Below are 26377 nucleotides of genomic sequence, written 5' to 3'. Positions count from 1 at the left end.
TAGGGGGCTTGGTCCTCAGACCTTAGCCAATGCAGGCGTTCTTTAAACCTAAGAGAAAAGCAAGGAAGAGCAATAAAGCTACTGGAAACAACTGCATTTGAACAACAGGTTTATTATAAGAAAATTAACATGACATTACATAAAATTGCAAAATTGTGCAATTATGGCAAAATGTCTAAAAATCCACACATTTGCTTGCCCTCAGAGGACTACAGTACTGCTTTACTAACATACCTGAGCGCTGAACATCTGATACCATTTCTAAACAGATTCGGGAACTTTCTGATATTACACAAACCGCATATACAACATACAGAGGAGAACTGGCTCGGCAGGTTGGCAAACAACCAGCTGCACAGCCTCACTCCATATCTGTGGGGCAAGTGCAAGGTTGTGATAAATATGCCACAAATGTGCTTGGTGGATTTTCGCCTTTAATTGTGGAATTAGAAACGGAGAATGTTTTCCGTGTTTGTTTTTAAAAAGCATGTTAAACTGGAGGAATGATGCACCAGAAAAATAAGCTAAATAAAAAAAAAACAACCCAACAAGAATATAGGTAGAAATATCGAATGCAACTCTGAACTGCTCAGCACAATTTATGGGGACTTATGTCCATCTGGTCTCACACTGCGTAGGGTTCTTTCGGAATTAGATCACTCAAAAAACAAGTTTACACAGGAAAATTCCTATTGGATAATTTAAAGCATGTAAACAACTAAATTCCTCAGTTAATATTACTGCTTAAATAATTATTCATGCATAAGACTCATGGTATTTCACCCCCCTGGTAAAAATTTCAAGATTTAACTCTCAAGTACTGTAGTCCACAGCCTCTCCTCTATCCCCTTCCCCCTCTGAATGGTTAGACAAAGATTTTTATTTAGTGCAGATAAAAAAAAAACAACAAAAATTAAGAGCAAACCTACTGCAGAATTAACCACAGCATATTCTATTTCTATTCATCACATGACAACTTCATTTGCTAACAAGCTAAGTTCTTAAATTTCAAGTCCAATTGACACTTCTAAATAAATAATACAGAAGATTGTCAACAAGCAGCAATGTGTTTTGTAAGGTTTTTGAAAATGACGTAACACTTTTTTTTTTTTTGCAAAAAGTAATGCAACATTAAGGGGAGGGTGCTTCAGAAAGTTTGCAGCTAAGAGGCTTACAACAGCACAAATACAGCCAAGTAAATAATAAAAAACAATTAAATATATGAAAAACTAACCGGCTTTATACAAATGTCAAAGAAACCATAACATTTAAAAATTCAGTCTTGGCAACTACACACTTAAGACATCAAAGCCTTAATTATTCATGTAGAAAAAAACCTAAACTCATTTCTAAAGTAGCAGGTTAGTGCCCTACTATATTGAACTGTAGCTTGAACACACTTAAGTCAGCTTGGAAATTAATCCTATAGCAATCCAAAGAGCATTTGCTACTCTTGAATCATTCTCCATTATTACTTTCAAATTATAAGGGTAAACTATTCAGCCTTATAGTCCTGAATGGAAGCTATATAGAGCCAACCATATATACTATGTAGCACCAATTCCTATCTCTAGTTGGCGGCAAAGAAAACCAGGGGTCAAGAGTAGACACTGTAGAGACTATGTAGTTTTGCATTACTGGAGTTTCCCAACCTGAGCACTACTGAGGCAAGAATTAAAAAATGAAGTTATCGCCTTTCATAACGCTAAGTAATGTACCAACTACAGCCATCTAGCATGTATTCCTTGTCTCTTAATAATAATGCAATAAACACACATACACAGAGAGAGACATTAATATCTAGACTAATGTACCTCCAACATGGTATATGAAAAAGCCCAAAGAAAAAGCTGCCTGCTGAATCTCTGGAAAATGAGGTATGTAACAGAATGAGGCTTTATTGTCCATTTAGTTTCACAGTCATGTTTTCTACATATAATATTGTGCAAGACTTAAAAGGTACAAAATCAAGTGAGATAGTATTTATCCACCGGGGAGTGTGAACTGTATTTATCAAGCTGTGGATTTAAATTTGCTCTCTTAACTAAAGGTTGATTGATCTGACTAGGGTCAAAAGGAGTGACCCACCTTAGAGAAAGGACAATTTATCATTTAAAACAAGCCTTAAACTGAACCAAGATGAAAGTCAAGTATGCTTCTTTCTTGAGGATCAACGTTACTCTAAGAATTGCCAGTTAGCAAATGAATTCTCAGATGCCTCAATACTACCTAGGGATGCAAAACAAATAAAAGCAAACATTCTAAGTTATTTCAAATATGAAAGTAGAAATATAATATAAAAAAAAGTTTTGGACTCTATTTTTCAATTCCACATTTTTTTATTGTAGATTCCCAAAAATAATTATTCTAGGACCACAAAGGAAGCTCAGTAGTGCAAACTTTCACATTACTCCAGAAACAAATGGAGCCAGACGTGCTTTGACACTGCTGAAGTGGAAGGTAGGGATATATTTTTGAGTAACAACTCACCAACTTCATGCCAAGTTAACAATAGTGGAAACAATAAATACATTAGTTTGCTGTACTGTTACAAGAAGGCCCAATATTACATACTCCCAAGAGCTACCCTATACCAGGGGTAGGCAACCTCAGCTCTTTTATGACTCATGGACTTCAATTCCCAGAATTCCTGAGGCAGCCATGCTAAGGGAAAAGGGAGAGGTTTCCAAACTGAGCTATGCTGACTCAGGAATTCTGGGAGTTGAAGTCCATGAGTCATAAAAGAGCCGAGGTTCCCTACCCCTGCCCTATACCAATGCATTCCAATACATTTATCTGGAAGTTTATGGTCAACTACGTAGAACAGTTTTAAGCTACACTGCCAAAAATTAAAAGGAGGGTGGACAAAACAAAGTGCCTTTAGTGGTTAACTTTTAAAGATGCAAGTATTTCCAAAAGGCCATTAAGACTATCTATATTTATATAGGAACCAGCAACATATAAGGTATTTAAATAAAATAGGTGTCCATGCATAAAGCAGCAAGTGTGTTTAAGACTCAAGACATTAATACTACCAACTTGCTTGCATAGTAGCTCGATTTGACCTATTTTGGACTTACAAATATGAAAATTGTACTAGCACCATTGGGTTTGAGCCCTTTATGAAGTGACTAACATATTCAGCTGCTTTTGAACATCTACATTTAATTGGCAGAAATAGCTCTCCTAATACTAATGGAAGATTAAGGACCCCCACTAAATTTAAAATTAAATCTACAGAAGCAGCAGCAGTGTAGCCATCTGAAGAAGGGCAGCTCTCTCTCTCAAATGGGAACTTGTATTCTCCTGTGACTTTAAATCTATTTCTTTCAAGCTGCATCTCAGATTTTAGACAATCCTGAACAAACTGTAGGGTTTCAATGAAGCCGTGAGAAGGTGACATAATCTTTATATGATACAAAACCCTCAATAATTTCTCTCTGCAGATTTGAATGCACACTATTTATGTGCAGTTGTTCAGATTCAGTTTTGGTTTTTTTTAAAAAAATAGCAAGCCAGAGGAAATCTGCAGTGAAAAATGGGGGGGGGGGGGAATCCAAAAGCAAGAATACAAACACTTCTAGCTGACAAAAGAAAATACTTGCAAATCTGTTATTTCTGCCAAAGGAAATGTTACAATGCACTTGGTTAAAGAAAAATCCAAACTTCCCATATTCACAATAATCTTACTTTGAATCTGTAAACAACTGCACATAAATAGTAATTATATATTCAAATTTGCAGAAAGATCTTGTGAGTTTTGTACTATGTAGAGATTATGTCACCTTTTCTTCATTTAGGGACTCATTGAAATACATTATTTGCCTAAACTTTCACAACTTACCAGAGTGCGTAAACTTAAAATATTTCAGTACCATTTCAATAAATGGAAGAGGGCTGGGTATTTTTTATTTATTTATTTACCAAATTGAAAATTGCAACCCATCGATATTGCCTCAGATTTTACCCGTATTTTAAACAAGAAATCACTTCAAGCTTGATCTCTTCACCTTTCCTATTCATATTCATATTCTCGTTATAGTGCATAGTTACCCAATCCATCTACTCTTTCTTTTAGTCAAACTGTCATTCTAGAGTATGATCAAATGAGAAAATGTTGATAATTGCACTTTGTAACCCATTCCATAATCTACAAGAAAACATCCACTAAAAACTGAAACTATTCCCTCTCCCCACTGCAACCTTTAAAGAGCACCCATTCCCACTGTATGTGCGTGTAATTATGGGTGTGTGTTCAGCTCACATTAAATACTGACAGGAATGATTTTTTTCTTAAAAACAGATGTTTCTGACAGCAATGGAACACCAAAGTCACTAAGGCCTTTTACCAATGAAAAGGAGAGGGGAGAGGAGTCAAATAACTTTCTGAAGACACTGTGGATACAGTTTAGCAACAACACATTCAAAATGACGTCCAAGATCCCAAAGCTTATCTGGAGTTTCGTACACTTTCTGCCACTGGTCATTAGCTTCATCGTACTGATAAAGAGAATTTTTCCTGCTGGTTCTGAAGACGTGTTCTTCAACTGTGACTTGAGTAGCACGAACAAACAAATGAAGTTTATTTTTCAAGACAACAAGTTTAATATATGGATTAATGGACTGATCACATGGGAAATCTTTCTTTCTAGTCCACTTGTTCAATTCAATGTCATAAGCCTCTACAGTAAACATACGTTGATGGTTTCCACAGGTTCCAGCAATGTAGTAGATAGAGTTATTGTAGACAGCTGCCAAACCCTGGATCCTAGGCACAGTCATCGGAGTTAAGAAACCCCAATAATCTTTTCGAGGATCATAGCAGAGGAAGAATTCTCCTAAGGGACAGAAAGGAAGGGAAACTAAAATGTAAAGAGCTTGCCTTAAAGACACTATTAAGCAACCTCCAAAGCAATGGATTAAGACTTCAACTTTCCTCAAAGCAACTGACCCAACAATATATTAAGAATAATTTCTAATGAGCTATCAGATATTGGTGCATCATACAGAACATTAAGAGTTGTCCTAAAATATTTCTGCAAAACAATATGCAATTCCAGAAAATATTTACTTAACTTACTTATTAACTTTGTATACTACCAAATCTTGTAACTCAGAAGCCTCTAAACTTACAAGATTGTAAACCACATCTGTAATTTTGAGAATTTTTTAGACATCCCTGAAATTGTGGGCAAAGCCAATTCTAATACATTCACTCACTAGAAGGCAAACTATTTTATTTTTTGAAGGGGTGTGTGTGTGTGTGTGTGTGTGTGTGTGTGTCTATGTGTCTTAACATCTCTTAAGAGGGCGTTCATAACTGGGCCATGGTCACTACGAAGGCCTTACTTTTGGCTACCAATTGTGAGCCAAACTCACCAGTGGGTCCACAAGTAGAGTCTCTCAGCTGATTTTTATATATGAGTTTGATGGTACAGAGGGAGACAATATTTTAATTAACTGAGTTAATTAACTAGGCAAAACTAGAATTGTAGCTTACAGGAAACCAGTGCAGTGCATTTGTGAATTTGTGATATGGACCCTTTCTTTAGCTATATCTGTTCTCTGTACCAGTTACAACGTTCCTCGTCATCTCCACATGACAACTGCATTGCTATAATAACCAATCATATAGTTGTTAAGGCACGAACCACTAAGAATAGGCTATCTGCATTCAAGTAATATTGTAGCCGATGTATTAGCTGAAGCTAAGCATCAGCCCTTCTTGTTATTAAGGTTACCTATGTCTCTAATGACAAACTGGAATGAAAGGCAACCTGTATACCAATTCTTTCAGGTTGCACTACCTCATACAGTACTGACCAACTTCCCATTTCTGGGTCTGAGGATTATTTCAGTACTTCCATGTATCTATGTTCAGTTGCAGTTTGTTATTCCTCATCATGGCTGCAGGCAACACTCAAGCACCAGTTCAACCTCTTCTGATCCATGTGGGGGGAAAAAGCCAGAGCTGAATGTCATCTCTCACAGTTATATGCATTAAAGGAGTCAAACAGCTATTCTCTGGTGATAGTCCTACACGTCCTACATGTAGGATGTTGACAAAGTACCTTCAATTTGAAACCCACTGAGCCACTTCAGTGATATGCCTTAACCAGATGTTGAGCAATTCAAGAGAGTCAACATACCGGTAGTAACATTTCCCATGTCTCTCTTCTAAAATCAGGGCAACCAAAGATTTTGTTATGCTATTCAGGCCTCAAGATGACTTGAAATGGATCAGAGAAATGTAGCTGACTAGCCATCCTTTTCAGCAACTTGTCCAGGAACAGAATATTTGCAACTGGATGGTTTGTTGACAGTAGTGGCCAAAATTGTGGAAACCTTTTGGGAAAAGTGTACAGTAGAAATGCCACCTTTGTTTAAGTTTCCACCAATTTTTCTTCTAATTTCTTTATAACTGTAGCCTTGTTCACTTAATAATACTATTTTACATCGCTTTCTGGGCAACCAGTCAAGTCCTTGCACCATTACTTTAATTTAATTACGTTTTACAAGCACACTAGATGAAACAACACAAAAAACCCCCCAACCAACTTGATAGCAATCACATAACACACTGACAAATGTCGTCCTCTCAGCTTCAGTACATGACATCAATAACTGAATCATACTGTGATCTGATTGGCTCATTGCCAAACAAGATGACGCCTGATTGGCTCTCTATACACTCATGTTCATTGGCTACAATCAGATGAAGGAAAGCTACCTGATACCAACCTTTTTCTGGTTATTTGGCTATAACGTTTCATAAAATACAGTACAGATAATTGAACAAAGTTTGTTGCATTACATTTTTGATTAAATTATCTTTCCACTGATATATAATTTTATGGTACTACTCCAAAAAAAAACAACCAGTGGTGTTATTAGCCATCAAACCTCAAAAATACACTTTTCCCAAAAGGTTTCCACAATTTTGGCCACTACTGTACACTCTCAAAGTTTCAGGGCAGTTATCCAAACCTCAGGTTGAAAGGCATTGATTCCTCCCTGGAGACGTGCAATCATACCTTTCCTCCTGGAACTTAGCCGTCATATTGAATATGTAGGTAGTTAGCCTATCCCTATAAGTATCTGGCTGCAGTAAAGAAACTGATGTTACAATCCCTAGCAGATGTGGTCCCAAAAAATCCCAGGAATGGTGGCAACAAATTTAAAGCAGATACAGTCAAGTGCAAAAGAAAGTGTATCTTCTTTTGAGTTCTATCCTTTTACCTATCGGGACGTAATAAAAAAAAAATCATCCGGTCTTAAAAGTAGGAAAAGACAACCTCAGATGAACAACAGCACATGACATATTACACCATGTCATTATTTATTTTACAAAAAGAAAGCAAAAATGGAGAAGCCGTGTGTGAAAAACTAAGTATGCCCTTACTGCTTCCATAGGTATGAAAGGCTAAGGAGCAGCCAGGTGCTACTATCAAGTGGGGCCCTTGAACATTTGATCATCAGCAAGTGGGACTACTTGTATAAAAGCCGAAGTTTTATACTTCCTGTATAAAAGCCGAAGTTTTAGGCATTTCTAGCGTTGTGGTGCCTGTTAACACAATGCCAAAGAAGAAAGACGTCAGCAATGATCTTAGAAAAGGAACCGTTGCTGACCATCAATCTGGGAAGGGTTATAAGGCCATTTCCAAACAATGTAAAGTCCATCGTTCTACAGTGGAAAACATTCAAGATAGCTGCCAATTTTCCCAGGAGTGGACCTCCCAGAAAATTCACCCCAAGGTAGACTGTGCAATGCTCAGAAAAATTGCAAAAAAATAAAAATAAAAATGCAAGAGTTACATCTCGGATTCTATGTTAAATGTTGAGGTTCGTGACAGTGTAATCAGAAAAAGAATGAACAAGTATGGTTTGTTTGGAAGGGTTGCCAGGAGAAAACCTCTTCTCTCTAAAAAGAACATGGCAGCACAGTATAGATTTGCGAAATTGTATCTGACCACATCACCAGACGTCTGGAACACTCTCCTTTGCACAGACAAGACCAAAGGAAATGTCTGGTTATAATGCACAATGCCACATTTGGCAAAAACCAAACACAGCATATCAGCACAAACGTCTCATACTAACCATCAAGCACGGTGGTGGAGGGGCGATAATTTGGGCTCGTTTTGCAGACACAGAACCTGGGCATCTTGCAATCATTGAGTCGGCCATGAACTCCTCTGTATATCAAAGTATTCCAGAGTCAAATGTGAGGTCATCTGTCTGGCAGCTAAAGCTGGGCAGACATTGGTTCATGCAACAGGACAATGATCCCAAGCACACTAGCAAAACTACAACAGAATGGCTGAAAAAGAAACGAATTAAGGGGTTGCAATGTTCCAGTCAAAGTCCAGACCTCAACTGGATTGAAATGCTGTGGCGGAACCATAAGAGAGGTCTGCATAAACATATGCCCACAAATCTCAATGAACTGAAACAATGTTGTAAAGAAGAGCCAAAATTCCTCTACGGCGATGTGACAGACTGATAAAGTCATACAGAAAAAGATTACCAGTTATTGCAGCCAAACGTTCTACAGGCTATTGAATCATAAGATGTACTTAATTTTCCACACATGGCTTTTCTGTTTTTGCTTTCTTTTTGTAAAAAAAAAAAAGACATGGTGTCATGTGTTGTTGTTCACTTGAAGTTGTACATACCTATTTTTCAAAACTGCTAAGGACCAGATGATTTTTACTATGTCCCGATACTTAAAACCATATAGCTCAAAGAGGGTGTACTTTCTTTTTCATATAATTGTATGTTCAGTTCTTTTCTCTAAATGCCTGACAAATCTATCACAATTGGCTACTGCATGGTCAGTCAAACCTTTCTAAGGGCAAAATGTGTGTAGCCTGGTCATAAAATGAAAAGGCCCTGCTGGGGGCAACGTGAACGCATTGATGACAGACGAGCAAGATTTCTTCCCCGCTATGGGAAAGTTTAAATGCTGACCTGAATTCTATTGAACTCGCTATAAGATCCGTGCTTTAACACCCAAAACTGGTCAGTAAAGTGAGGAGAAAGAGCAGCAGCAGTTTCATAAAATTTGGTTTATAAATTATCTACATATTGTTCATTAAAATGTTAACAAATAGCAATAGCGCTTAGACTTAATATACTGCTTCATAATGCTTTACAGCTCTCGGAGCGGTTTACAACGTCAGCATATTTCCCCCAACCATCTGGGTCCTCATTTTACTGACTTTGGAAGGATGCAAGGCCAAAGCAATCTTGAGTCGATCAGAATTGAACTCCTGCAGTACTGCCTTCTAACCGCTGCGCTACCACAGCTCACCAAAATAAATATTATATCCATAAACTTTTAAAATTCCAATCCATTGGAAACATCCACCAGTTTTATTAAAAACAAGTAGCTCCCCACTGAAAACATAAAGTAATGAAGTGCAGAGCCCTTACATAATCCTGTCTATAGATCCTTCTAAAATTTAGTTTTAAAATTAGTGTAAGCTGTATATTTAAAAACCACTCTAAGATACCTTGTATAACATCAATGCATTTCACATCTGTATCAAGTCATATTTTTTTTTAGAAAAAATAATTAAGATACTTATGCATATTCACAGGAACCTTCAACTTTATTGTATTCTATATTTACCTTACATCACATTCAATCTCATATAGTCTGTTCTGCTAACATTTAACCAAACATAATAAATATTCACTTCTCTAGGGAGAATATATTGGTTCCAGACATGCAACTGCTAATCCAGAACCCATATTATTCAGTAGACCTCAGCTTTAAGTGTATCATTTTTATACTTCTACAGAAAAGTTGGCACATGTACCCAAGCCAACTCTCACCTATTCAACACATCTGGAGGTTAATAATTTGGGGAGGATGAATCAGAAAGCATTCACTAGAAACCTTTCCATTTATTGTGCAAACAGCATTAAAAAGCTTGGTACAAATAACAGAGAACAAAATAATAGTTCAGCTGTAGAAATAAACCTTTATCTCCTTTGGTTTACTGGCTTCATGAAAGCTGAGTACTGATATTATCACAACTGCGATTTTTATATCGTGTCTTTTAAGACACAAATCAAGTGATTTAAAGCAATACTTTAGAATGCTTCCCACACTTTAATTAATGGTAATGACCGTGTGAGTAGAATAGGAGTCCAGTAGAAGCAGGCTTCTAAGATGTCTTTAGATTCAAATGATCATGTGAAAGTGTTTGCAAACCAAATATGCCAGCTTCCAAGCACATTTTTTAAACAAAAAACAAACTGAAGACTGTTGGACAAACTCAACTAGGAATATGGTACGAGGATGAGGACATTTATCTCCCATCTTCACTATAGTTCTATTGGAATTCAGTCCTGACTGCTATTCACAACTGAAGGAAATATTAACTGGTGCCAAATAGGAGCTTTCTTTCTATGCAAATAGGTGCTATCTATATGTAGGTGTGTGGGGAATGGGATTAATACTCTTTGTATCAGAATCCTGAAAATGTGTGAGCTTTTTTCTCACTCCCCTCTCTTTTTATTGCCAATGACTAAGAATATCTGACCTTCAATAATCCAAACCATGGCCCAAACTCTGCTGGTTGGGGAATTCTGAAAATTGCCTAAAAGACCTCTTAAAGTTGCTAAGGTTGAGAAACACTTGTCCAAACATTAGGAAATTTGGAAAGAAAAAAATAGGATGAATGATGGAATAACACTTTCTAAAGTAGTACTTAAAAGTAATTTAAAGTAATACCTTTAAAGAGCATTCAATTATACTTGTCAGTGGCTGTCCCTATCGTCTACAGAGTGTAAATAATTCCTATTGTAGGTGATATCAGAACATCTCAACAGCATGCAAAATTATCACGTGCAAGTGATACGCACTATAGCATAATTATAGTGATATGCACTATAGCATAATGTACTGTAGGATATGAACAGGATCATCCATCCTCTATGGTACAATTAGAAGGGAAACTACCAGCCACAAATTATTCCCTTCTTCCAATACTTCAATTGTCAGTGCTAACTTCAAATCTCACCATATCCCCACACAAAGCATCTTACCCTGTAAAACATAGATACTGTCTTTATATTCCACAGCATTATGAAACTCCATTGCTACAGGCATCGGACAGACAGCTGTCCAGCAGTTCTCTCGACCATCATAACATTCCACAGATTTCAGGGAGTTGCGCCCATCTCCTTCATAGACTCGGCCACCTATTGCGTACAGTTTACCACAGCAATGAACCAGTTTGCAACCTATCCGGGCACGAAGCAGCGGAGCTTTAGGGATCCATTTATTGCCAGAGTGATCGTACATCCAAAAATCACTTTCTGCTCGGTGGTCTATGGAAACCTCACTGCTGCTTGGTCTGTATCCTCCAGCAATATAAATGTCATTGTCAGGTGAGACAAGAATCCCAACTTCTCTTAAATCGTTAGGCGGTTTGCATAGTTTGAAAACTCTCCCTGTAATGGAGTCTAAACAAGGCACTGTTTGTTTCTTTCCTGAGTGTTTGTGGGCAGCATCAAAGCAGATGATCATTTCTGAAGCCGTCATTCCAAGCCTCTGGGTATAGCCATTGGCACCATTTTGTCCTTTCTGTACACTGTTTTGGGCTATAGCCTGTGCAAACATGGGAGGAATGTTCTCTACGAATGCTTCATCCAGTAGGGGCATACGAATGCATTTGGCAAAAATTTCTGGCAGGTGGTCTTCTCTTTTACTAGGCTCATGCTCAAACCATCTTATAATGCTTTCGTAGACATGCTCTTCTTTATCAACGTTTAAGTCATTGCTGTCCAATATGCTGACAAGTTGGTCTTTCCTCAAGTGGAGAAACTCTTGTTCTTTGGTGACACTCAGGAACTTTTTACGAATGTAATCTTGCGATCTGATTTTCAATTCCTGGTGTCCGTAGTGATCAGCAAAAATAAACACCCCAATGGAGTTCTGTGGGTCCAAGTGACTGATCATGTATTTAGCACACTGATCCTGAATGGAAGGGATCTGGAAGATACTAGCTGCAGTGAACAAAGCTTGGACGTTGGCCTCTGTCAATGTTATTTTGGAGGTATATGCGTAGTTCAGTACTAAATGCATGGATTCTGCTTCAACACCAACAATCCGAACCTCTTTCTGGGTACTCTCAGTAAGGCCACTAGTGAACATAGATCTATAAAATGAGGATATGCACACAATTAATAAAAACTAAAATTAATGTATCAACCATCATTTCAACTTTGCTATTAATACTCAGACTTATTTTTTTCTTTGCAAAGCACATTAAGAGTTTAAATTAGTCAGCAGAATCCTGACTTTGTTAAGATCTTACCATTAGATTTTTAACACCTTTTTATTAGTTGGGAGTTACAGAACACTTGCTTATATGCATACTACTGCTCAAAATAAGGATTGCAACATGGATCATCAAAATGCCTAAGAGAGAACTGCCTACATTGTCTGGATTGTCTATGTACCTGTTCCCAACAATCCAGACTAAAATGTTTGCCGCTCCCACGGCAATAAATTCAAGAGTTTTCTTACATTTTGGATACAATGGAAACAAAACTTCAAAATAGTTACATCATGATTACCTGAAGAGTTGTTATTAGCAACTGGCTTATCTATACCACAAAGCACAGATCTGGCTTGGTGAAAGTTGTGCAGAATACTCAAACAAGAAAGTAACTTTTTAACCCTGAAGAATTAAGCCACAACCCTAGAAAGATTTACCAACATAAGTCCCGCTGAACTCTAAAGAGGATTCTAATTTTATTTATTTATTTATTTATTTTAATTCCATTTATATCCCACCCTTCTCTGAAGACTCAGGGCAGCTTACAAGCTTAGCAGTAGCCTTCATTCTATGTAAATGCCTGCTTATTAGGGCTTTCACACACACCCCAAGCGGCATTATTACAAAGTCAGCTTAATTGCCCCCAACAATCTGGGTCCTCATTTTACCTACCTCGGAAGGATGGAAGGCTGAGTCAACCTTAATGAGATATGTATAGGATAATACAGGTGTTGAAGTAAACAAACACCATAGTTCAGGGGTGTCAAACTCTCAACATCACGTGACATGTGACGTTTCACAACTTTTTTGCCACTGCCGGTAATGGAGTGGGCGCAGTTTTGCTATGATGCATCCAGCCCGCGGGCCAACAGTTTGACAGCCCTGCCGTAGTTTTAACAGGTTGGCAGACGTTTTGATGTATAATACGGAATAATTTATATTATTTAAAAGCAACTATTCAAGCATTTTTTTTCTTTCTTGAAGTGACTCCAAAATGGGCAGTGTTGGGTTTTGGGGTTTAGTAACCATAGTCTGACAGCAGATTTCCTGGTATTTTTCTAGTTACTGTGGTGGGCACCTTCAGAAGAAATTGGCTGCCACTAAACCCTGCAGCTCAACATTGCCCAATAAATACAAGTGTGAAAAGCCTATTCCAGTATAGACTTCCTATTGCTGTGAACTCAGAAGTATGTGGGATTAAATTATGGAAACATATTACATCTATATTAATATTCCTTGCAAAAATATGCTATCATGGATGATTCAAATTTCTAAAAATCCCCATTATTTAACAGAACAAAAGAGTTAGAAGGGACCTTGGAGGTCCTATACCATTGCAGACAAATGGCTGTCCAGTTTCTTCTTAAAAACCTCCAGTGTTGGAGCACCCACAGTTTTGGTGGCAGGTTTTCCCACTATTTAATTGTTCTCGCTGTCAGGAAATTTCTCCTTAGTTCTAAGGTTGGTTATCTGCTTGTTTAGTTTGCTTCTTGTTCTGCCTTCAGGTGCTTTGGTAAGATAAACTATGTGAAATAGTTTATCTCGCTTTAGAAGAATTTTGGGGGGGCATCAACCCAAAAGGGCATCCATTCACAAGAAAATCACCCAGGCATCTGACACACCAATATGTGCTGTGGCATTACTTGTGGCAACTGTTTCAATTGCTTTGTGGATTTTATTATTCTGATACTACGTTTGATACATATCTGCAGTTAGTATAGAAATGTAATAAAGGAAAATGTTTGTAGCTCAGAGTTGATATGAGGCGTCCTTGATGCTCCCAGGACTTGCTTGTTTTCGTGCAGACATTTCATTCCCCAAACTAGGTTAAGATTATCGGACTGATGATGTTACCTAGCCTGGGGAATGAAACGTCCGCAAGAAAACAGGCAAGACCAGGGAGCAGCAAGAAAGGACTCCTCAGAAATGGAATTCTTCATCTCTCCCCTTAACGGAGAGAACATTAATTCGGATAAGAATTTCTGTTGCTAAGCTATGTGGTCATCAAGCGTGACATCACGTAACTGCATCGTGTAGTGAAGGCAGTCCCCAAACTACCTACTGCTGTCATTAACCAAATTCCACCGGTCATTAACTGAAGACCCATCCCATACAAGCCATTCCAGTCTTGGTCCCTCCCAACCCCCTGCCTCGGTTCTTCCCAGGTAAGGGACTGGCTTCCTCTTCCTCCCCCCCAACAATTATTCCCTCCCCTCCCCCCGCAAAGCTCCAGTGCTGCTTATTATGCTGTGGCTCGGGGACGTGCCCCTTCCGCTAGCACAGGTGGTGTAGAGTAGACCAATTCTATTGGAGTGAGCCAGTTCCATATGCTTATATTTCCAAATATATTTGTAGGTGTCCAACCATTCTTTTAGAACAGAAGCTTGCATTTGCACCTTCCCAGCTCCAAGTGCCTGCCAGTGTGAGCTCAGCTTTGGCTTACCCCTTTCTTTTCTCTTTCGCAAAGGAGGCATAATTCACATTAGCTTTTGCTATTCCTGGCCTTTTCCAGAGAAGGTGCCTGCAAGTGCCAAAGTAGTGGTGATGCCAAAGGCATAACTAGAAGTCCCACAGATCTGATTAATGTACTGGATCAGATCTAAAGAAAAGACACTTTCAACTCAGTAACCAACTATATGGCAAGAGGTTCACATTAATCGCAAAAACTGTTTCCTGTGGCTGCATTAGGAAACGTGAACTCATTAAATGCTATTCTTTGCTTATCTATTCTGTTGTATTTGAGTTTTAAACAATCAATTGTCATTTCTAACAACTTTCTAAACTGGGAAAGGGGAACAGTGATTTGACTCATTATACAAAATTCTGTCATGCTATAAAACACGTGAAAAGCACATTTAAAATACATGTGGTCCAACTTCTGCAAGTTGTCACAATTTTTTAGAAATATCCGAGATGCCTTGAAAATAAGTTTGGAGAAATAATTATAGACCCTGAAAATTCAGAAGTCAAGAAATGAAGCAGTTAATGATAGCCAAACTACTCTTAACAGCTTTAGTTCCTACATTAATGTTGTAAATAAAAGAATGCTAGTATATGTTAGATCAGAGACTATTCAAATGAATTAATTTGTTGCCTGTTCTCTCTCTCACAAACACACATATACATACCAAAACAAAAATACTTTACGTACAATACAAATAATACACTAAAAATAAAATATTATATACCTAAAGTAAGGACTGATTGCAGCAAGGACATTTCGATGACAGGAAAATGTTTTCCCATGATCCACTTCTACCACAATATCTGTCAGTTGTCCTTCATCGTACATCATTTTGAGCTGTTGGAGAATGCTACAAGCATGAGAGGGATCCATCCCACCAATGGCTATGCTTGAAGAAGGAGTTCCATACAATGTTTGGGTAAATTTGCTTTGTTCTGGTGAAAAATTGAAATAAATGAACTTGAGAAAGAATGGCACATATTATGATTGATTCCCATGGTTCAAGACGTGAACCGTATTTCATTAGATGTGAATGCTGGAAAATATTCTGTACACCAACAAAAGTAAAGATACCTTCCCAAACTTTGCCAAATAACACCTCACACCCTAAATGTTTGTTTAAAAAAATTCTCTGCACAATTCAAATTTCTGAATTTTGGAAAAAAAACACCAAAACCCTCAGTACAATACTAGGATATCTATCAACTTGGGAAACCTTATTTTTATCATTCTGCAAACAAGAAAAAACTAGAACTATTATATTTGAGGACAGTTACATTATTATTTTGATATCCAATTATTTCAATTATATTTTTTCTATACTTTTTATTCTTTTGCTCTTATATGTTATGTTTTGACTTGCAACTCTTTCCCATAGCAGAGTAATAGGCTAACTGAATTGAAAGGGACCTTGAAGGTCTTCTAGTCCAAACCTCTGCCTGCTCAAGCAGGAAACCTTAATACCAGTTCAGACAAATGGTGTCCAATCCCTTCTTAAAAACCTCCAGTGTTGGAACATCTACAACCTCTGGAGACAAGTTGTTCCACTGATTAAATGTTCTGTCAAGAAATTTTCCTTAGTTCTGGATTGGTTTGTCTCCTTGATTAGTTTCCATCCATTGTTCTTATCCTGAGCTCAGGTGCTTTGGAAAATAGGTTGACTTCCTCTTCATGGCAAATCCTTAGATACTGCAGCACTGCTATCATGTCACTCTTAGTCCTTCTTTTCATTAAACTACACATATCCAATTCCAGCAACCGTTATTTATATGTTTTAGCCTCCAGTCCCCTAATCATCCCCTTCATGGATTACTGCCTTGTCGGGGCGAAGGGGCTTGCGTAATTCAATGAAGCTATGAGCTATGCCGTGCAGGGCCACCCAAGACGGACAGGTCATAGCAGAGAGTTCTGACAAAACGTGATCCACTGGAGAAGGAAATGGCAACCCACTCCAGTATCTTTGCCATGAAAACCCTATGGACAGTACCAAAAGGCAAAACGATATGACGCTGGAAGATGAGCCCCTCAGGTCGGAAGGCGTCCAATATGCTACTGGGGAAGAGCAGAGGGCTAGTACTAGTAGCGCCAGAAAGAATGAAGCGACTGGGCCAAAGCCGAAAGGACGCTCAGCTGTGGATATGTCTGGTGGTGAAAGGAAAGTCCGATGCTGTAAAGATTTTTTCTCCATAGGAACCTGGAATGTAAGATCCATGAATCAAGGCAAGCTGGACGGGGTCAAACAAGAGATGACAAGACTGAACATCGACATCTTAGGTATCAGCGAACTAAAATGGACAGGAATGGGTGAATTTAATTCAGATGACCATCAGGTATACTACTGCGGGCAAGAATCCCTCAGAAGAAATGGAGTAGCCTTCATAGTCAATAAAAGAGTAGGAAAAGCAATACTGGGATACAATCCTCAAAACGACAGAATGATCTCAGTTCGAATCCAAGGCAAACCATTCAATATCACAGTAGTCCAAGTCTATGCCCCAACCACCAGTGCTGAAGAGGATGAAATTGACCGGTTCTATGAAGCACTACAGCACCTTATAGAACTAACACCAAAAAATGATGCTCTTATCATCATGGGGGATTGGAATGCTAAAGTAGGAAGCCAAAAGATAACTGGAATAACAGGCAAGTTTGGCCTTGGAGTACAAAATGAAGCAGGGCACAGGCTGATAGAATTTTGTCAAGAGAATACGATGGTCATAGCAAACACTCTTTTCCAACAACCCAAGAGACGGCTCTACACATGGACATCACCAGACGGTCAACACAGAAATCAGATTGACTATATGCTCTGCAGCCAAAGATGGAGAAGCTCTATACAGTCAGTAAAAACAAGACCAGGAGCTGACTGTGGCTCAGACCATGAGCTTCTCCTTGCAAAGTTTAGGCTTAAACTGAAGAAAGTAGGGAAAAGCACCAGGCCAGTCAGGTATGAATTAAATCATATCCCCATGGAATATACAGTAGAGGTGACAAATAGATTTAAGGAATTAGATCTGATAGACAGGGTGCCTGAAGAACTATGGACAGAGGTTCGCAACATTGTACAAGAGGTAGCAACCAAAACCATCCCAAAGAAAAAGAAATGCAAGAAAGCAAAATGGCTGTCTGAGGAAGCTTTGCAAATAGCTGAGGAAAGGAGGGAAGCGAAAGGCAAGGGAGAAAAAGAAAGATACGCCCAATTGAATGCAGAATTCCAGAGAATAGCTAGAAGAGATAAGAATGCCTTCTTAAATGAACAGTGCAAAGAAATAGAAGAAAACAATAGAATAGGGAGGACCAGAGATCTTTTCAAGAAAATTGGAGAGATGAAGGGAACGTTCAATGCAAAAATGGGCATGATAAAGGACCAAAATGGCAGGGACCTAACAGAGGCAGAAGAGATTAAGAAGAGATGGCAAAATTACACAGAAGAACTATACAGGAATGAGCTTAATGTCCCTGATAATCACACTGAGGTGGTCACTGACCTAGAGCCAGACATCCTAGAATGTGAAGTGAAGTGGGCCTTAGAAAAGCTGAGCAACAACAAAGCTAGTGGAGGTGACGGTATTCCAGCTGAGCTATTCAAAATCTTAAAAGACGATGCAGTAAAAGTGCTACACTCAATTTGCCAGCAAATTTGGAAAACTCAACAGTGGCCACAGGATTGGAAAAGATCAGTTTACATTCCAATTCCAAAGAAAGGCAGTGCCAAAGAATGTTCAAACTATCGCACCATTGCACTCATTTCTCATGCTAGTAAAGTTATGCTTAAAATCCTACAAGCTAGACTCCAGCAGTATGTGGATCGAGAACTACCAGAAGTACAGGCAGGATTTCGAAGAGGCAGAGGAACCAGAGATCAAATAGCCAACATACGCTGGATCATGGAGAAAGCTAGGGAGTTCCAGAAAAACATCTACTTCTGCTTCATTGACTATGCTAAAGCCTTTGATTGTGTGGATCATAACAAACTGTGGCAAGTTCTTAAAGAGATGGGAGTACCAGAACATCTTATTTGTCTCTTGAGAAACCTATATGCGGGCCAAGAAGCAACAGTGAGAACTGGACACGGAACCACTGATTGGTTCCAAATTGGGAAAGGTGTCCGGCAAGGCTGTATACTGTCGCCTTGCCTATTTAACTTATATGCAGAGCATATCATGAGAAAGGCAGGGCTAGTTGGAATTAAGATTGCCGGGAGAAATATCAACAACCTAAGATATGCAGATGATACCACTCTAATGGCAGAAAGTGAATAGGAACTAAAGAGCCTCTTGTTGCGAGTGAAGAAGGAGAGTGCAAAAGTTGGGTTGAAACTAAACATTAAGAAAACCAAGATCATGGCATCCGGCCCTCTCAATTCCTGGCAAATAGATGGGGAAGAAGTGGAGGTAGTGACAGACTTTATCTTCCTGGGCTCCAAGATCACTGCAGATGGGGACTGTAGTCAAGAAATTAAAAGACGCTTGCTCCTCGGGAGGAAAGCCATGGCAAATCTAGACAGCACACTAAAAAGCAGAGACATCACCCTGTCAACAAAAGTGCGTATAGTCAAGGCTATGGTCTTCCCAGTTGCAATGTATGGCAGTGAAAGTTGGACCATAAGAAAGGCTGAGCGCAAAAGAATTGAGGCCTTTGAACTCTGGTGCTGGAGAAGACTCCTGCGAGTCCCTTGGACTGCAAGGCGATCAAACCGGTCAGTCCTAGAGGAGATCAACCCTGACTGCTCTTTAGAAGGCCAGATCCTGAAGCTAAAACTCAAATACTTTGGCCACCTAATGAGGAGGAAGGACTCACTGGAGAAGAGCCTAATGCTGGGAAAGATTGAGGGCAATAGAAGAAGGGGACGACAGAGAATGAGGTGGCTGGATGGAGTCACTGAAGCAGTAGGCATGAGCTTAAATGGACTCCAGAAGATGGTAGAGGACAGGAAAGCCTGGAGGAACATTGTCCATAGGGTCGCGATGGGTCGGACACGACTTCGCAACTAACAACAACCCCTAATCATCTTTGCTGCTGTTAAGAGTCTCAACATCTTTTTTTTTGGGTGGCGACCAAAACTGGATGCAATATTCCAAGTGTGGTCTTATCGAGATGTTATAAAGTGGTAATAATACTTCATATGATCTTGATTCTATCCCTCTGTTAACGCAGCCTAGGACTGTGCTGGATTTTTTGGCAGCTGCAGCACACTGCTGGCTCATATTTAAGTGATTGTCCACGAGGACCCCTGTCCACCTAGCAATTTGAAAGCATGGAAATTCAAGTAGATTAACTGGTACCATTTCGGTGGGAAGGTAAGTGTTCCATGTACCTTTGGCATATAGCCATGCTGACCATAAGACCACAGAAAAGGGTGGACAACGCTGGCTTCCTTGGCCAAGAAATGGAGATGAGCACCACGAGATGGACACAACTAGACAGGGAAACTTTTACCTTTAACATTTTACCAGTAGGACTCCAAGATCCCTCTAGTTACTACTGGTGGTCCAGGTACCACCTCTTCTGTACCCATGCATTTGCATTTTTTTGCCTAAATGTAGAACCTTACTTTTCTCATCACTGAATTTTATTTTGTTAGATAAGGCCCAGTGTTCAAGTCTGTCAAGATTCTTCTGTATCTTGAGTTCATCTTCTGGAGTGTTGGCTATTCTTGCCAGCTTGATGAATTCTTCTATCTTCTTGTCTAAATCATTTATGAAGATATTGAAGAGTACTGGGCCTAAGACAAAGCTTTGAGGTGCCCCCTGCATACTTCCCTGCATGTAGATGCAGTTCCATTAATGACTACACCTTGAGCTCAGATGGTCAGGCAGTTATGAATCCATCTGATGATGCTGTCTAACCCACATTTTTCTATCTTATCAAGTGTACGTTGTGGTCTACTTTATCAAATGCCTTACTGAAGGCCAAGTAAATCATATCCACAGCATTTTGCTGGTCCATTAATTTTGTCACACTGTCAAAGGATGCAATAAGTTCACCTATTTTATTAGAAGAGTTTCTTATTGATGCTACAACTTTTAGGCTTGAAGCAATAGGATGTGTCTGAGAAAACTAGTAAAAAAATGAGCTATAGCAGTAAATGTCAAAATCTTCTCTTAATAAAATTCAATCTGTTTCAACTTTAGACTTCAGCTCTGAGACCTAAGTATGTCTTTAAAGCAACTATTTCTGTAATTATACAGGAGTGTATGTGAGGGGAATATTTTATTTTCTTCTGTCCCCATGGAAGAATGATAAAGTATTGTTTGTTTGGTTAATTCTGGCTGACAAGAGCTACCAGAGGAAGTCTTAACTAATTAGATCAGCAGCTCCCAACCTTTTCTATACCCCACAACCCTAGAACGCTTCTGATATATTCTCACATCTCTTACAAAAGTTTGAAATAATGGCAACAAGTTATGCATATACACTATAATTTTGAAAACCCAAGTTTTCGCGTCCCCTGGAATAGTGTCTCGCACCCCCGGTTGGGAACCCCTGAATTAGATAACAAATATAGTTAATACTTACAGTAATTGAAAGAGGATTGTATTATTTTCTAGAATAGTGTTGTAAAACACTTGCTAAAGAAATCACCATTAAATCCCACATCACAAATAGCTAGTGTACTTTTTCCAGTCTTTTTTTCAATAAGGTTTTAGAGCTAGTGGTAACAACTCAATTCCAAATCTTCTTCAGTGAAGCTGACTGTAGAAAGCACTCTACCTGGTTTGACAATAGGACTTTATTTATATTTCTCATTTTTGGACCACCCATTTTCCTCAAAGAGGGCTTATTCTAGGAATTAGCCAAAGGAAAGAACATTCTATTATCTCACTGAAATGCTATTTAGGGTCTAATTCTACAATTATTATCTGATTGCTCTCAGAAAATGAAAGGGGGTGTATACCCAAGATTTATTACTATAAACCTATTAATAGTACCAGTGTTTCTATATTTATAGTACTTTGTTTTTACTGAAATAATCAACATGCCATATGAATCCTCAGTAATCAAAGTACTAAGTTTCAATAGAGTCAAGACTAATTGGAAGAGGAAGTAGCATACTGATGTTGGGAGATAAATAAATAAATCTCCCTTTGACTTAATGTAAAATGAAGCACATTCAAAAAGTACCTAGAAACAAAAATTTGATAAGGAAGTCATCTTCCTGAAGATTTATTGGATGGCTTAGCTTTATTGAAATTCTTTCAGAATACTGTGATCTTTCTCTATTCACTCATCTATTACTCAGTGTGAAAGGATTTCCAAGTGACTTTTTAAAATCAACAATACACTTCAGTTCCACATTATAATGACTTGAGACAATTAAAAACAAATAAAATGATAACTCTCATGGGTAACTTAGTATTAGGGGCTAACAATTATCTAATCTATATTTGTTTATAATAAATTTTACATACCGCTATTTCCTAAGACACAAAACATTCTTAGGAAACGGGGTTAAATAATAACCAAAATAACATAGAAAGTATAAGGTATATAACAGATAAATAACATGAAAATTCAAATAAAAATGCAAAACTAATGAACAGTAATCACGACACCATTAGCACCCAAATATTTTGTGAAGTAATAGGTTCTTAACTGCCCTCCTAAAGGCCAAGAGGACAGTGACACTCTATACTCCGAAATACATGTTTCAGAGTTTGGAGGCAACTACAGAGAAAATTCATCACTAAAACCCCCAGACTCCTTAATGACACCCTCAAAATGTCCTTATATATTGATTTACTGATACTTTCTTGTCTTGCTCAATAGGTTCTCAAGAGAAATGCTTGGTGGAAATTGCAGGCTAATTAGATGGTCGCTTGGTCTAATCCTGCAGGATTCCCTTTATTTTCTATACTTCAATTTTAAATGTTTTTTTTTCAAATAAATATTTCCATCCAAATTTTCTTTATCAATGCTTGTGAAAATACTGAAGTGATAGTCACAAAGGTATTTTTTTAGGAGGCAACTGGACTTTCTTGTTTTTCTTTGAAGACATTTTGCTTCTCATTCAAGAAGCTTCTTCAGCTCTGACTGGATGGTGGGGAATAGATGGATTTATATCCTTCCATTCCCCACCATCCAGTCAGAGCTGAAGAAGCTTCCTGGATAAGAAGCAAAATGTCTTCAAAGAAAAAACAAGAAAGTCCATTTGTCTCCTGAAAAAGCACCTTTGGGACAACCATGACCTGGATGACTGAGAATCTCCATAGATACATTCAGCTTTTGGGGATCAATTATCAACAGTAAAAGAACCAGCACTTCAGAAATATGCCACAAAGTACAAATACAAAGTAGCGATGAAGACCTTGTAAAAGTCATGTCTACACCTACAAAAATCAAAATTGTGCAATGATTATTTTTTTCTGTGACACTTTATGGACATGAAAGTTGGAGGAAGTGGAATAAAAAGTGTTGAAAGACTCCCAAGAATGGATGGCTGTCCTCTCCCCCTAAATTCAAACAAATAGGTCACAGAACAAAATTAATCCATTGTTCTCACTTGAGACACAAATGACCAGCTCAAACCACCTTATTTGGGACACTTCATGTAAAGGCCTAGCTTTCCTGAAAAGTCTGTATCTGAGAAAAGGGGAAGAAAATAAAAATAACCATCGACAAGGTGGATGGACTTAGAGTGATGATGGGTGCACTGTTGGCAGACTTGGAGGGTCAGATTTGGAACAGATTATCCTGGAGAAAGCCAGTTTCTGTGGTTGCTAAAAGTCAACATCAACCTGACTATACATAATGTATGAACTACAGATCATACATTTTCTGTTCTTTGACAATGTGCTCTTAACCCTAAAGGGCATCTCAGAAATGGCTGATACATAGATATGAAGGAGAGCCTATTCTGTTTGCATGGAACACAACAAGATTGCTGAAAGTCACCCAGTAAGAACTTACAAAATACCAAGATGTTGTATTTGACAATGATTATCATTCCTTTATTGAAGATGGATAGAAGAATTCACTTACGGTATGTCAAAAGAAGGGCTTAAAACTTCTGTCTTCCGTCCCATCTTTAAAACCAAGTCACTGCTCTTGGTGTTCCAAAAAAATGCTCAAATCCACATATCCAATTGGATCCACATATTCAGTTTTTTAAAATAAGAAAAGGCTGTACTCCTCCTAAAAGAAGTAAGCTATCATTCTGGGTGTGCTGTTGATCCTCATCTATCCTCATCTATTAGTCAACTTGCAGGAGTAGTTTTAACAAGAATCATGTATGATGTGAACTGGTAAAATACGGTAAGCATTATTCATGCAGTGTGCTCTATAAAGGCCTATCCCAGGAAAATGTTCCAAACAATGCAGCAACTAGGCTGTAACATGCAAGGGATCATATACCTATATGGAAAGAACTGTACAGGCTATCAAATATTTCTTGGCATTATTTAAAACAATTGGTATTAACTTTTAAGGCCTTATGTGAGTCAAGAGGGCTTTATCTTGCATTACTCAGAGAACATGGAATGCTTTCATTTGGGAGAATTTAGAAAATATTTTTGCCAACTGATAAATGGTTAATTAATTTTAGTGTGAATTTTATGACTTTGGCTTTTCATTTGTTAGCCTTGAATATGCAACACAGATGATAAAATAATAACAAAATAATACATCAACCCTTAGCACATCACCAGAAAGAACACCAAGCTTAGATATATTTCAGAACATCTGGCAAAATGCAATCAAGCAGTATTTCAATATAAAACCTGTTTTGGTGGTAAAAAAAATAAAGAAGCCATTATTCCAAAAGAAAACAGATGATGTGCTTGAGTATTTTACAAATCAGGTTCTGCTGCTTTTTAATTTAGAACATACATTCTGGTAATAATATACATAAAGGCAAGACACTCTCAGGTGAAGCTCAATTCCTGGTGACTGTAATTTTTGTAAGAAATGTGCAAAATATTAAGCTTTTCATATTCTGAAGTCTCATTTTTGGCATTCTATAGATTTCCTAGGCAATCTATCAAATGTATAATTTTACACACTGATGGTGATACACAGGGAGGTCTGGGATTAAGGGGGCAGGATGGAGTTACAGAGTGTGGGGTAGAACAGGAGGCACAGGGCCACAAATCTCCAGTCTTTTTTATTCCCCCATGTGTCTTCAGAACAAAATCCAACTTCTCTCTTAACTTCCCTACCATTTGCAAATTGTGAGATAAAAAGGAGTGTAGCGATGGCCTGGATCTCTCATTAACTTCCTGGTTTCAAACATGATCTAATCCTCTTTGAAACTCCCATCAGAGAACATGGCTTCTAAACTGGTATTTAACTTTGTTATCTCTGACGACATGCCATTCCAAAATAAAGGCTTTCTCTTTTAAAATTACTGTGCTTTCATCTAGGAGAGGAACCTGTGGCTTGCCCTGTTACTGAACTACAACTTCTTGGCAACCTTCACCATCAGCCATGTTGGCGACAGGTTCTCCCAACTGCAGTTTTTTGTCCTCTACCCAAATTTAACAAAGCAGGTGCTCACTGGAATAAAAAAAAAAAAAAGGGAAGGCACCCTCCTTCTTGAGTGCCCGCCCAGGACCGAGTGCTAGGCAAAACAGACTCCCAGCAGACTTCCTCGGAGATAGGGGGTTTCTAGTCCTCATGGGAGAGTCGCTGGCTATGAAAGTCTGCAAAGAAAGGCCGGGTGAACTTTTGAAGGAACCTCGATCCGTATAGCATTTCTTTCTCTGGATGACAGCAGCGGTTTACGCTCACCTAAAACGCCCCTCACCCACCCACCGAAGTATTCTGATAAAAGCCAACGGCGACCACCTTTCACGCCTCTATATTGAGGGGGGGGGGGTTTAAGACCTGGCTCTTCGAGCTCTCTGGCCCAGGCTGAGGATTAATCTTATTTTAAACTGGGGTTTTATTTATGTAGGGACAAATATAATTTTTTTAAAAAAATTGTTTTTAACTTTTGTATCTTGGTTTTTTAATCACCCTGTAAACCGCCCTGAGTCCTTCGGGAAAGGGCGGTATATAAATGTAATAAAATAAATAAATAAATATCATTAACATGAGCTTGAAAGAAAAAGAGCAAAGCAGCCGACCTCCCTCCCTCCCTCTAGCCACCTCTCCCCAGCTTCGGGACACCCCACAAAGAGTCTCGCTCAGGTTCCCACCAGAGGCAGATCCGCCCGGCTCTCTTCCTCCCGAGGCCCCATCCGGCCAGGCCTCGAAAGCCCCTCACCGCCCCCTTCCCCAAAGGCCTGGGGAGGCTCCAGACCGCCGTGCCCACCTCCTGTGGCAGCCATACTGCAGGGAGGGGAAGGCGGGCCTCAGAGAGTCTGCCGCTACCGGAGGAGACAGCCGCGGCTCCCGCCTTTCCACCTCCGTCACCCGCAGAAAACGCCGCCAACGCCGCCGCCGCCGCCGCCACCACTGAGCCTTTCTGTCGGCTCGCCGAAGAACGCCCCGCAGCGCCAGCGAGCCGGGATTGGCGAGAGGCTCCGTGCGAGGTTTGCTGGGAATTGTAGTTTTTCCTTTAGCCCCCTCCCTCTCCCCTCCGAGGTCCAGATGTCAAACGTCCCGCGAATTGCACCCTGGGTGTTGTTGTCCTTTCAGGGCAAGCTTATGTCTGTGAATGAATGCTCTTGTTTCG

General features: G+C 39.0%; 1 protein-coding gene across 1 annotated transcript; it reads right to left on the bottom strand.

Moving 5' to 3' along the window:
* Nucleotides 1–92: 92 nt before the first annotated feature.
* KBTBD8 (kelch repeat and BTB domain containing 8) lies at nt 93–26176 on the bottom strand. The gene is made up of 4 exons (XM_083355694.1): nt 26015–26176; nt 15485–15695; nt 11059–12173; nt 93–4838 (listed from the first exon to the last, which is right to left on the bottom strand). The coding sequence occupies exons 1-4, from the start codon at nt 26028–26030 to the stop codon at nt 4375–4377; spliced, it is 1806 nt and encodes a 601-aa protein (XP_083211820.1). The 5' UTR covers nt 26031–26176; the 3' UTR covers nt 93–4374.
* Between the last annotated feature and the right edge of the window lie 201 nt (nt 26177–26377).

This window comes from Vipera ursinii, assembly GCF_947247035.1.
Source record: "Vipera ursinii genome assembly, chromosome: 2".
In the NCBI taxonomy this organism is placed as follows: Eukaryota; Metazoa; Chordata; class Lepidosauria; order Squamata; family Viperidae; genus Vipera; species Vipera ursinii.
The sequence above is the reverse complement of the archived record's forward strand: the minus strand, read 5'-3'. Positions and strand labels throughout refer to the sequence as shown.

Coding starts and splice junctions, on each gene's coding strand:
- KBTBD8 (XM_083355694.1), bottom strand. Junction 12,174..15,484: donor GCAATCAGTCCTTACTTTAG/GTATATAATATT, acceptor CTCATTTTATAG/ATCTATGTTCACTAGTGGCC. Junction 4,839..11,058: donor CAGTATCTATGTTTTACAGG/GTAAGATGCTTT, acceptor TCTGTCCCTTAG/GAGAATTCTTCCTCTGCTAT.